Raw genomic sequence first — 13,809 nt, 5'->3', positions numbered from 1 at the left:
TAACTGGTGATGGCCCTGGAAGCAGGAGACCTTGAACTTTTTAAGCTGAGATCTTTCCCAGATCCCAGTTTGTGTGAAAGAACACCCATTCAGTGATTCAAGGCTAAAGTAAAAATTGAGGCAAAATAAGGCCTAGGTTCAGCCCTTTTTGTAGTGGCTAGAAACTGGAAACTGAATGGATCTCCATCAGTTGGAGAATGGCTGAATAAATTGTGGTATATGAATATTATGGAATATTACTGTTCTGTAAGAAATGACCAACAGGATAATTTCAGAAAGGCCTGGAGAGACTTACACGAACTGATGCTGAGTGAAATGAGCAGGACCAGGAGATCATTATATACTTCAACAACAATACTAGATGATGACCAGTTCTGATGGATCAGGCCATCCTCAGCAACGAGATCAACCAAATCATTTCTAATGGAGCAGTAATGAACTGAACTAGCTACGCCCAGAAAAAGAACTCTGGGAGATGACTAAAAACCATTACATTGAATTCCCAATCCCTATATTTATGCCCACCTGCATTTTTGATTTCCTTCACAAGCTAATTGTACAATATTTCAGAGTCTGATTCTTTTTGTACAGCAAAATAACGGTTCTTCATGTATACTTATTGTGTATCTAATTTATATTTTAATATATTTAACATCTACTGGTCATCCTGCCATCTGGGGGAGGGGGGAGGGGGTAAGAGGTGAAAAATTGGAACAAGAGGTTTGGTAATTGTTAATACTGTAAAGTTACCCATGCATATAATCTGTAAATAAAAGGCTATTAAATAAAAAATTAAAAAAATAAGGCCTAGGTTGCTTTCGAAGAGAGAGAGAGAGAGAGAGAGAGAGAGAGAGAGAGAGAGAGAGGAAAAGGAAGGAAGGAAGGAAGGAAGAGAAAGGAAGAAAGAAAGAAATATAGCTTCCTAAATGGTCTTTCTGCCTCAAGTGTCTCTGCATTTTGATTCATTTTCCTCCTAGCTACCAAAAGGGTTTTTTAAGTTCTTAAAAAAAAAGTTTTGATCATGTTATGTCTGTACTTAATAAATTCCAGTGGCTACTCCATTACCATTATGTAAATATGAACTCTTCTGTTTGGCACTTAATATCCTGGACACCAACTTAACTTTCTCATCTTATTACATATTACTTTCTTTCATCAACTTACCTTACAATGCAATTAAACTATCTTTCCTAACAATCCTCATATAAAACATTCCAATTCCATTCTCCACTCCTTTGAAGTGGCTATCCTCAATTTCCAGAAAATACTTTCTTCTCATCTCTGTCTCTTAAAATACTTAATTTCCTTTTAGAAATTCATGTACCACCTTCTACATGAAACCTTTCTTAATCACCTCCCACTGCCAGTGTCCTCCCTTGTCTTCATATCACCTTGTATTTATTTTTAGATGCCCCAATGTGTATATGTCTTCTCCCTTTATATAATTGGACTTCCTTGACTATGCTATGTCTTAGTTCTCCTTTTACCTGTCAGATATGTACTCCAAGGTTCTATCCTGACTCTCCATTTTTTCTCTCTCTCTATTCTCCTACTCGATGACCTCATCACATCTCACATCTAAATGCTTGTTGGTTGGTTGATTAAAGACCTGAGTTCATACTTTACCTTTTATCCTTACTACCTGCATATTTTTAGGAAAGTCATTTAACCTTCTCTAGGCCACAATTTCCTTTTCCATAAAGTGAGGGAATTCAATTAGATGTCTCTCTAAGATACCTGTAGTTCTATATTCTACTGTTCTATAACCTATCTAATAACTGTTAGTGATCACCACTGGCTATGCCTTTAACATTAGAAAAAATCATTTTCAAATAAATATTAATTTATTGAGAGTTTATTATTATAAATATTAATATTTATTTACTGATAGAGAAAAAATTTATATCCATTATAGACATTTCAAGGCTACATCTTTTTTCCCCTTTCAAGGAAGAAACTCTCAGAATTATTTCTTTAGAGACTCACACAGTGACTTGATTTTAAATTAATTAACCTCTCCATAAACTATTATATCATCCATCTGGAATACATCTCTTTTTTTGCCTATCTTCAGGTTCTGAACAATATTCTAGTTGTCTTAGGATGTGCTGGAAGTGAAAGTGACAAGATCCTAAAAGTTTTTAAACTATTCAAAAAGTTATTATATCAACCCCAAGAAAACAAGTGAAAAGGAAGGACCATATAAATTTCTAATTTCTTGGTCTGGAAGCCTAGGAGCAAAATTCAGCCTCCAAGCTAAATTACATATGAAATTATCACCCTTTTAGATAATTCAGTGTTATGATCAACATAAAGTATAAGAGATTGAGCATGATAAAAGCAAACAACTTCTTACAAAAAAGTGACAATATTTTAATGAGTCAACAGTTTAAAAATTAAAAAAGAAAAACTGAATAAAAAGAATCTGAATGAAAAATAATTAGTAAGGTAGTACAAAAATATTACTTGAGCTTCAAGTTTTGCTGACTGCAAAATAGAAAGTGTTTGTGTACTGAATTTCTGGATTGGTGAGACATGTTCTCTTTCATATGCCTCCAATTTTTAATCTGTTATTACCAATATAGTCATAATACATTCACTAAAGTTTTGCTCTGATTTCCTACCAGGTTCAAGTTGGAAGCATTCAGGGACAAGCAAGGTAAAAGATTACATAACTATTGCCTGGGGAACAGCCTAAATAAATTCAGAGAGACTCAGCATCCTCAACCCAACTACAGAGTGATGAACTTTTCAATGACAAGAACTCTTGGAAAACCATCTACTAAGTTCTAGAAGAGCTGACTTTTAAGAAGCCAGGCTGTAGCATTTTGTGGACAAGGAATGGAATAACCCTCTAGGGTTCCTTCTTCAGCTTGGAGGGCCAAAGGCACTGGATTTAGAATGAGAGGATCTCAGTTTGTCACCTCTACCATTATCCCTTTGATCCCTATGATCTGGAAAATCTACATAAAATGTTTTGGCCTCCCTTTCACACTAGAAAAGAAGTCTGCCCTTTTTTATTTTCTTTTATAGGGCATTTTCAGTACCTTATTGTAAAATTTTAGTTTAAGTATTTGGTCATAGGCTACCGTATACAACACTATACATGTATTTTATACATTTGTGAGTCTTTAAAATGTTTCTATGTTATTGGCTGGCCTTCATGTGTCATCTACAGCTTCCACAAAACTCCCCCCCTGCCAAATTTCCCATTTAATTTCTTATGCCACCCACAATATATCAAAACTGTGATGGGGAAAATAAAGATAGGGAAGGGATAACTGTATAACTGTGTATCCAAATATTCATTAATTTCTCTGAACCTAGTTCAAGCATCAAACTGGGAGAAGGCTGGAAAACATGGGTCTTTCTAGCCATAGAGCCTACAAGCTATATTGTTCTATTAATTTCTTTAGATGATTTCTAACGCTTTTTCTCCTCACTTAAGGATTCTATGAACTTTTGAAGGGATCAGTTTTAAAATGCTTAGCACCTAAATTCTACATTATCTTTTTGTTCACCTCGAATTCTTCACAAATGAAAACATAAAATACTAGAGAATGTAGTGAGAACCTTAAGAATCATCAGTTGATTACATTAAAATCACATTTACAAATAAAAAGTTTACATACCGGTCAAAAAGGTGAAAAAAAATTAGAATTACCATATGAAGAGCTGTTGAAGAGTTCAATATTGAAGAAAGCATATTCCCCATTGGTCATTCCTTGCCGGTGAGCAGTTAACATGATGTTTCTGATTGTGCTGCTATTGGCACACATGATCACAACTGATGAGGAAAAATGAAAAACTTCAATAAGAAGTTGTCCTTGAAAATATTCAGAACAAACCGATAAATTTACCTAATACTATTTGGTGGGGGCAACAGGGGGAAAGTTATATATTAATAAAATAATACAAGTATCTTAACAACAGTAATACTAAATTAAGTATATCTTCATTAATTGAGTTGTTAAAAAGATATTTTCTGAGGAATTAAACATTTTAATAGCATTCAGTTTATCTCCTGGTTTGGATGTGAAAACATTATTTTGAAGCTTAACACATGCAATAGGCATTTTGCTGCATGTTGGGTCTGTTACCTGAAATTCAATTTAGGTCTACATTTTTACATTTATAAGATAATACCTAAATATTTCCAGAACACTGGAATAGCAACATATACTGATGTGAGGCAGAGTGGTAGATGAAAATAATACCGGTCTTGGAATCAGAAGTCAGTTCAATACTAGCCCTGTTACTGTATGACTAGGAGATAATTTAAGCACTCTGGGACTCAGTTTCTTCCTATATGAAAAGGTGATAATAATATTTGAACTATCTTCCTCACAAAACTGCTGTACCGAAAATGTTTATTTAGTAAAGCTTAAAGAGCTATATAAATAGTAGTTGTCGGGATTTTTTTAGGTAAAGTGGCAATTTGTTCAGTCTGATCAATATTGATAAGCAAGTTAAGTAATAGAAAGATCTCTACTTTTGTTTGCCCTGGATAAACCATTTAATGTCCCACAATTTTCACTGTGGTAAGCAAAAAACTTTCTAGAGCTGTGGCCAACAATGAGAGAAGTGTCTATCTCTTAGAATAGCATGGGCACTGAAAGACACAAAACAAACTTGAAACTTAGCATGCAAAATCCTGCCTCAGCAGTTGGAGGCTAGTTAAGCTGACTGATATTTACTTTATCATACATGTGAGCTCAATGTGTTATGGCACCAAGTTTGACGTTTGTTATTACAAAGGGGCTAAAACTCTTAAAGCGATGTCCCATAGAATTGGGGTTTTGATGATTGGAGATATGACTAATATATCCATTTGGAATGAAGAGTTACATGTCATAGTACCTTGGATTTTACAACTCAAATGCACTCTTTGTTATTTATGTTATTTAAACCCTAAGGTTAAGATCTTCCTTTCATCAATCCACTGATGGAGGGAGAGGGAGTATAACACAAGCCAGTGCATTTCTTTCCTTTTTGGCAGCAGTTGGAAATTAGGGAGAAGGGTTAGTTGAGGAGAAGGGTGAAACAGCTGACTTAGATAAGAATTTCAAATTTCAATTGGCTTCTTTTGCCCCATCAGCATAAAAAAATAAGAATTGACTGTCAAGAATTGTCTTATAAACTCTGTATTCTGAAAAAAAAAACTGATATTAAATTTCAAAAAACAGCCTTTAGATCTGCCTTAGAAGAAACATTTAAAGAATGAAACAGTGAAACCTGAGTACTAAGGAAAGTTGAGGAATCTCCTTCCCAGGAGACTTTTTATGATGCTAATAATTCTCTTGCATAGTTTCCTTGTAGGAATGCTAGGAAGTGCCAGGTTGGAGACTTCTTATGGTCCTGTATAGCTCTCAGTGAACACACTGACTTTTTATGCCATTCATTAATTTATTGAAATGTATTTTGATAAATGATGATTAATTAAGAATAAGACTGAGTAAGTATGTCTGAGACCCTATTCTCTGATACTTTGGCATCTTACGTAGATTTTAGGTATAGTCACTTCCTCCCCATTATACTCTATTTTTCTGTGCTAGAGAACTTGTGGAGTTTCATGTGTTCTTTCTTTTACCCTCTTTCCACATCCTTTTTTGAAGCCTGTATGATCTATGGTTCCAACACTTTTCTATAACCACTTGGAGAGTAGTACAGAAAAAGGCCATAAGCTAGTACACGGGGTCACTACTGAGCCCCTAAGAGAAAGTTAAATGTTATATGTGACTGATGTGGTAGCAAAACAGTAATGTGTAAATAAGTGGTGAGACTGTTATTTAGGGAGAATAGGCAGCAATACCTAATGAGGTACACATTCTTTAAAGGTTTTACTAAGTGTAATTTCAGTACAGCAGTTAGGCTCTTGGGCTAGAAGACTGATGTTCTACAATTTCTTCAACATTATTCACATGTAAACATGTATTACATATGCATACAAATGAATGAATCACACAACTATACAAGATACTTATGCAAATAATAGTTAATAAAAAGAAAATAATTTAGGAATATTTCTATTCCAAAAAGGCATATTATTTGCAACTAAATAAAAAAATATTGTGCTTCTACAGACAAATAATAGGTCTTCAAAGATGTTAACATTTTTTTTTATTATTCAGAAACCATTGTGTTCTCCAAAGGTTTTTAGAACATTGTTCCTTCAGCCAGTATACAAATAGCTCTTTGTTTTGACTATAATACATATTAGTTATTTTGTACTTATATTGAGTCCTTTGGTTGGAAACACCACTGACCATCCAATGAATTCTTTATCTCAGACTGTTTAATAAAGAAATCATGTATTAGCTGGCTTAAATTCTCATGGAGTATCTAGGTCTAATCATGAATTGTACAGATTAATTAAGTCATGAATAACTAAACTAGTAATATTCAGTCCTAGATTGAATAGTTAACTCAAGGAGAATATCTCTAGAATTAGGTCTTAATAGACGTACCTTTAAAAAACTTGAATTCCCTTTACTCAGACTTCGATTTTTTTATCGACTTTCTAGGCTTAATTTACATCACTCTCCTTTGCATACTTTCTTCAGTGAAATGAATTACTTGTTCTCAGAATCTGACATTCTATATATTGGCTCCGTGTCTTTAAACTGGTCACTAAGTGTGAAATGAGCTCCCTTTTCACTTCTGCCTATTATGATCTGTACTTCTTATTCAATGCTCAATTTCATATGCCCTCTTATAATAAACCTTTCCTAATCCCCCTAGTTTTAGTGCTCTTGGTCTTCAAATTATTTTCTGCCACTGAAAGTCTCTTAAGGGAAAGAACTGTTTTTTCATTTGGCTTTGTATACACAGAGTTCTAAAAAGTGTCTTGTACAGAGTAAAAATTTAATAAGTACTTGCTGAATAGAATTAAATGTCAAAAATAAATGTATTATAAAAAAACTCATCCATTTTTTATATGTAATAAAATATACAGGTATACTAGTACAGTAGTAGTACAGCCATTTTTTAACCAAATATTTAAAGCAATAACTCACATTTATATGGCACTTTAAGGTTTGAAAAGTGCTTTTCTTACAACAATCTTATGAGTTCCAGGATATATTATCCCCATTTGAAAGGAGATGAATTTGAGCTCTAAAAGGTTAGGGACTTGACCAGAAATGCGAAGCTTATGGCTGAGATGGCCTTCAAAACCAAATCTCCTGAGTAGGGGGAAGGTTGTCTGACTCCAGATACTTGATTTTCCCAACATGCTTCTCAGCAGTTTTTTAGGAGAGTTAGTTTTAATTTGTGTACTGTATACTGTTGGAATGTTTATGTCTTCAGTTAATTTTCTAATTTCCTTAAAGAGTAAGACAGAGTTCCCTTTCTTGTTTCAGGCTATAAACTTCTAATCGGATCAACCCCTGTCTATGGTTCTCTTTGTATGGTGCCCCATATATAAGGGCAAAGACAATTAGTAAGGGATTTTTTTTGGAAGGGGTGGCCTTGAAGAAGCCTGTCAACTTGTGTACCTTCAGAGTTATTGCTAAACATCTGTTTTGAAAATAAATTGATATCATAAACAACAGTCAAGCTACTATGGAAAGTCAAGCCTTTTCTGACCCTCATTGTGTGACACTGTCCAAATTGCTACCTCTCTGAGCCTCAGTTTCCCCATCTTTAAAACGGGGATAAAATTTGAAAGACCTAAAGATTTAAGAGGTAATATGCTGTCTTCTAACCTTAAACACTGGATGTTCATTTAATATTATTATTATTGTTGTTGAAAACAGTTTTAAAGTAATATACTATTAAAAGATGTTATGAACATCTGAAAATTAATTGCCTCTAACAATGTAGTTGTACTTCCTCTGCAAACACAGACTTTTCTTGGAAAAAAAATAGCTCAATCAATCAACAAGGATTTATTAAAGAACTACTATATGCCAGCCACAAATCCAACCTTTCTGTTTGCTACCTTTTGTGGGGTAGGGGAAGGGAAGAAGCACATAGAAAGAGAACCTGATGGATTTTATTCTTTCAAAATGGGTTTTCATAAGTTTTTTTTTCTTCTAGGTTCCAAAATCCTTGAACTGCAGCTATAGGTAGGAGCATGTTTAAAAAAAAAAAAAAAAGTATAGCTTTAATTCATAATCATCGGGTATGTCATTTACATATACATTTTTATATTCAAATCCAAAGCAATAAACTACATTTTTTTTTCCTGTTACAAAGAGAAGACACGGGGGGTAATTTTAAGTATAGGGGTTTCCTCTTCAATAAACTAGTGAACACACTGATGTTTTTATTCTACCACTGCTTTTCCTTCTGAAACTTCTGCTTTCTGAAACTGACTAAAGCTGAAATCTTCAGCTCCCCCCAAGGCACAATGAGCCGGAGCGGGAGAACCTGAAGAGAAGGGAAGAGGTGAAGAAATAGCCCTTCCTAATCCTGAATTTAAAAGCAAAAAATACTACTCCAGTGAGATTGGAAATGTTCTATAAAGATTCCCTCCTTCCAATATGCCCCAGTGGGGCAACCAAAGCCCACATTTGCAAGGCAAAAAGCATGGCTATAGCGAGATTCTGAGGTAAATCTGAGCAGAAATCGGGAGGAAGTCAGCATTGCCAGTTACTGATATCCACCCAGACAGTATCTTCCCTGCTCTCTCTACCATTCAGTTTAACGCCGCTCACACTAACCAGACGGCGAGGGAAGGGTTACACTTGGGCTGATGATCTGAGCTCCGGGTCTGTCAGTTTCATATTTATTCCTGCAGTCATCTACCGCCAGTACACTGGGAATATATGCCGTTATAGAAGAGTTCTGCTCTGTTTGGGTGGGGAAGAGATGGGGATGGGTTTATTTTCACGTCCTGGGTGTGGCCGGTAGGAAATGTGTTGTAAGAACTCGATCTGAATGGTTCTTCCATGAGCAGCAGGGCAAGAAAAGCCCGAGTAATCTGGGTAATCTGAGGTGTGTGCAGACATAGAGAGGACCGGCCCAAAATCTTGGCTAAATGGACTAGAACGCCAATCGTGTGTGTGAGTTGTACATTTGTAAATAGGAGTGTGGGTATATATACATACATGTATATAGCTCAATCATATATTATAGAGACTTAATAAGCGTTCACTTAGTCCCATGTGGCAATAGCCCGGGGCAACCCTAGGCAGGGCCTGGGCAGATATGCATAGAAAAACTTGATTTGGGCCACATATTTCGCAATCCCAGGACCTCCTCTTCCTCCATGTAGGCCAAAGGGTCCATCTGCCCAACATCCTAGATTGAACCACAATGTGCAAGGCTAAAACTGACGCCTACGCCTTTTGCAGTCCTCCCACCTGTTTAGGATTTCTGAAACAAAGTGAGGAGGTTGGGCCAAAAACCGCTCCACTCCACGCGCCCAGTGCTCGCTTCTCTCCTACGCTCTGCCTGCCCAGCTCTCAAGTGCGCGGAACCGCCTTTTCCACACTGCGGGTAAACCTTTCTGCAAGCTCACGCATCTTTAGGGGAGCTGAGCCTTACGTGACCCATTTCCAGAGCTGAGAGCACCCAAGATTTCACCACTTACATTACAGGCGCAAGGGCGTAAGGGGAGGAGGAAAGGTGGCTCATTATTCTGGAACTAGCTGACGGCATCCCCTTGGCGCATTGCACCCTTATCCAGATATGGTTAGCCACCGTGTCTGATCTCCCTGGGAAATTTCACTCACTGCTCTGAAATTAGTTTATAATAGGAAGTTGAACTCCTTTATTTTCTCACTCGCAGCTACTAAGCTCACTCAACCCATTTCCCACCTCTTGCTTATTTCGGCATTTATTTTTTAAGACACAATTATTATTACGGTTGGAACCACGTGGATGTAAGATTCTTCAACAAGCACGGAGCCTGAAGTTGCCCGTAGTTGGGAGCTTTGGGGATGGAAACGCTCAAGAATCTAAAGGGAATGTTGATTGCTGCCAAGACACGGCAACGCATTTTGAGTGTAAACCCAGGAAACGCATTTATAAGGAGGCTGAGGGTGAGTGGGTGGGGGTACGCGAAGGGAGGAGGACCCTGGTAATGGGGGAGGTAAAATCAATGCAATCAAGCTTTTTAAAGAAAACAAAATAGTAGCCGGAAAAGTAAGGGAAATGCGACAACAGCGTGACAGGCAGAGAGGGGGAAAGGATACTTAAAATGGGGCTGTAAGAAAGCTAATCACCTCTACACAAGCTTTAAGGAAGAGGAAGGGAAAGAGGAAAGTCAAAATAAATCTTCAGTACCAGGACCGGAACCTAGGGAAGGAGAGAGAATAGATTTCCTTCCTATCTCTCTATCTCCACCCCTCTATGCACTTCCAACATTCTCTTCCTTTACGAGGGAGATGGGAAGGCTGATAGTTGTGACCAGCGGGAAAAGTTCATCCCAAAGCTGAAAGTACTTGGACTTCTGCAATTACCCTTTGCACTTCTCCAGCACTGTCACCCCTTTCCAAGTCCCCAGAGCCAGGAAAAGTGGGAAGAGAATGGGATACCCTTACAATGTTCAGGGAGTAGAATAGAGAGGGTTGGGAAGCGGAGTGGGAGAAGGCTAAAAGGTACACGAGATGGAGACGTTCCCCTAGCTCACCCCTCTCGCTGGCCTGGATATAGCGCACGATCTCTTCTGCGTCCAGGGCTTTGGTCTCGTCGAAGCTGTAGGCGGATGTGTGCAAACCCTCCTCCTGGAAGACCTCATGGACCCCCTCCAGGGTGAAGTAACAGTTCCGCTCCAGCTTGTCATCACTGTAGATCAGGGATGCCCGGCTCCACTGGTGATGCCGGAACAAGGCGAGCATCATCTCTCCCATCTTGGCGTAGGCGGGTGCCACACGGGTGAGGTGCGAGAACTCGCTTTCCTTATGCTTGAAGCCAGCGGCAAGAGCACCGGCAGACAGCATGGGCAGGTCCCAGTGCGATGCCAGCCGGGCCACAGGTGCTGCCGCATACTCGCAGACGGGGCCCAGGATCAAGTCTGGTTTAGACCTCCGGGAAACTGCCACACGGTCAACTAAACTAAAGAGTGCCTGATTGCCGCAGTGTGAATCCTGATAGTCTACCTGGAAGCTGTAGCCCTGTGGAAGCAGCTGACGCCTGGTACCATTTTCCTCCACGCTACGCAGCGCGTACTCGATGGCCGGCTTGACCCTGGCCAAGGAGAACATGTAAGCGTTGTCCTTGGGTAGAAGCACCAGAACCTCGATCTTCTGTGTCTCTTCCACCACAGGGAGCCCTCCGCCTCGGTTTCCGCTGCTACTGCTGCTGCCGCCGCCGCCGCTTGCCAGGAGCGCCCAGCTGAGCACAGCGCAAGAAGAGAAACTGAGTAACAAAAAAGATGGCATTGCGCTGAAGTGCCTTCCACTCACCTTAGCCTTTCTTCTTCCCACCACCCTCCTTCTCCCTCTCCCTTTTCTCTACCTCCTTAGTCCCTGCGCCCCCTTGGGTACCCTAAGAAAACAGAATTTTCCCCTCTACCGTCAAATGACCGGAAAAAGGGTATTCTGAAATGTCACCAGTTTTTTTTTTTTTAATTTTTATCTATGACCCTACAATATGTTATATAGATACTGATTTTTTTTCTCCTATACTATTTTGCCTAAAGGTGACTTCTTTTTTTGGATGTTGTTGAGGTTGGTTTTGAAAGAATGCTTGCAAAAAGAAAAAAAGTTAAACTTGTCCAAGTGATTGTAATTGACGGAGCATCTGCCTCTTGTTTGATCTCATTGATTCTCCCTTGTTCCTTGATACATATCCTCTGTTTAAATAGTGTGGTAGCGGAGGAGCCTGTTACCACACATGGAGCTGCGAGAACGGGTTTGTATTTCGAGCGGGTAGGGTGGGGGGTTGGCGGGGGGTTGGAGGGGAGCCTCTCATTAGCATTCTTACATCAGGACTCCTCCCCACACCCCTTCCCTCCCTCCTCCCCAACCTCAATCCTCCCACCACCCCGACCTTTTCTTAAAGTTGCAGCACACGTACTCACTCATCTCCCCTCAGTTCATACTCACAGTGCACACGCGCCTTTTCTGTTCCCCAACTTGCTCCAATACTCAGCAGTTCAATTCAGGCTCCACCGCTTCAGTTCAAAAGTGTCTTGACTAAAAGATCCTCATTCAATAAATTAATTTTCAGATTTACACACAGGCTCCAAGCAAACATAACAATCAACCGAGATCCTGTCTGACTTACTGGCAAGGAAAACTTCGGCGCTCTCCACTGCAGAGCGCGCGCGCGCTCTCCTCTTTAGCCCTCTCTCTTTCCCTCTCTTTCAGGCAGTGTCACAGAAAGGCGTCTATGTGCGGAGAAGATATTTTTGCCTACTCTCTATCTCTACTATCCAGAGCTCTTTTGAGGCTGACATCTTTGACAATTAGGTTGAAGCGCCCAAAGAGGAAGAAGTTGGTTTCACAGATCGAAATCAACTAGACTTGTCCAGTGTCCCGTCCTTTACTACATAACTTGGACACAAGCTGCCAAGTCCAATTTCTGGCGGTCCTTCTGCACTCTGCGCTTCCCCGGCAGAAACTTCTTGGTGTCTTTTCCTCCATTCCCTCTTCTTTTTCACCTATGCAGTTTCTGCCTTCCCTCTGATCCCTGAGGTTGGGGGAGCTTCTCTTTACATACGTTCTTCCCGGATCGAGGAAGATCTGTAGATATGTAGATCAACTGAAATCAAGGAGCGCTTTCCAAAAAAAAAAAAAAAAAAAAAAGGCTGGGGGGGGGGGTGAGAAGGAGGGGAGAAAGCGAAACTTCTAGCTTGCAGAAACGACTTCCAATCCGCGATTCCTCTTCTCACAAGCTATTGAAACACAGCAAATGTTTCCAAACTGCCCAAAAAAACGTCCTTAGAACCTTATAGGCTCAAAATGAAAAGTAAGTTCGGGATCTTCCATTTCCCTGCCTTTCCAAAAGAGAGTGCAGCTCTCTGAAGAAGAGAAAGGTAACAGGTCCGAAATCCTGATCTCTTGCAAATCAAAAGGCAAGAATGGAAAGGATTTCATACAAGTCAATGGCCGGACTATCAAGTCAAGAAATCCTTGCTTTTCCAGGCATGTTCAAATATAATTTAGTATTCTAATTATTAGTATACGTACACGTAAAACATTCATTATTTGTTTGGGTCACATTTCTCGACATCTATGAGACTTTAAAATATTTAAATTACACAAGTTAAAAAGATACAAAAGATCTGCACTTAGCTTAAATACTTTCACTTAACTTTAAAGAAAGCAAACTTTAAAGCTTTCCTTCCCCCCCATTACTCCCAGGAAAACGCCCTCTTTCGGTAGTAAAATGAATGTCTGGTAACCTTTGCACCACTGCTCCAGGCTCTGCATTTTTTGTCTACTAATCTAGAATTCTTGTTTCCTTTTGTATTTATGATTAAGTGCTTCCTGATAATTCTTTTTTTTCTCTTGTTGAGCTAAGAAATACAATTTTTCAATACCAATGCTAACAGAGAATAGAAAATATAACTAATCTTAGAATCTAACTTTATTTAAAGTTCTCTTCTACTCTTATGAAAGTTTTTATTAAAAAAAAACTCCTTCAGGGAGGGGAAAGAGAGAAAGGGATAGAATTTAGAACTCAAACTTTTTTTTAATGTTAAAAATTGTTTTAACATATAACTGGGAAAAATAAAATATATTAATTTTTAACTACTTAATAGTTAAGAAAAAAGACTGAATTCTAAAATATTTTCATTTTACCTAATAATACCAGAGAGATTGCATGGAATAGTGGCTAGAGTGCTAGTCCCACAGTCAACAACTTTTGAGTTTAAATCTTCCATCTAACACATCCTAGCAATGTGATCATGGA

At 38.7% G+C, this 13,809-nt stretch overlaps 1 protein-coding gene across 3 annotated transcripts in view; it reads right to left on the bottom strand.

Annotated features, from left to right (window-relative positions):
• The window catches only part of NPR3 (natriuretic peptide receptor 3), a 78,772-nt gene extending 66,130 nt beyond the window's left edge, over positions 1-12,642 (bottom strand). Inside the window, exons 1-3 of one of the 3 annotated variants that reach the window (XM_023496153.2) lie at positions 11,997-12,642; positions 10,580-11,307; positions 3,665-3,787 (exon numbers count right to left, since the gene is read on the bottom strand). In XM_023496153.2, coding sequence (XP_023351921.1) covers positions 3,665-3,787; positions 10,580-11,153 — 697 coding nt within the window. In that variant the 5' untranslated portion in view covers positions 11,154-11,307; positions 11,997-12,642. Of the gene's footprint in view, positions 1-3,664; positions 3,788-10,579; positions 11,828-11,996 lie in introns of those variants that run through there. The other 2 variants (XM_031945880.1, XM_012541471.3) reach the window with 2 other exon arrangements.
• Positions 12,643-13,809: the final 1,167 nt, after the last annotated feature.

This window comes from Sarcophilus harrisii, chromosome 1 (assembly GCF_902635505.1).
Source record: "Sarcophilus harrisii chromosome 1, mSarHar1.11, whole genome shotgun sequence".
NCBI classification, from domain to species: Eukaryota; Metazoa; Chordata; class Mammalia; order Dasyuromorphia; family Dasyuridae; genus Sarcophilus; species Sarcophilus harrisii.
The sequence above is the reverse complement of the archived record's forward strand: the minus strand, read 5'-3'. Positions and strand labels throughout refer to the sequence as shown.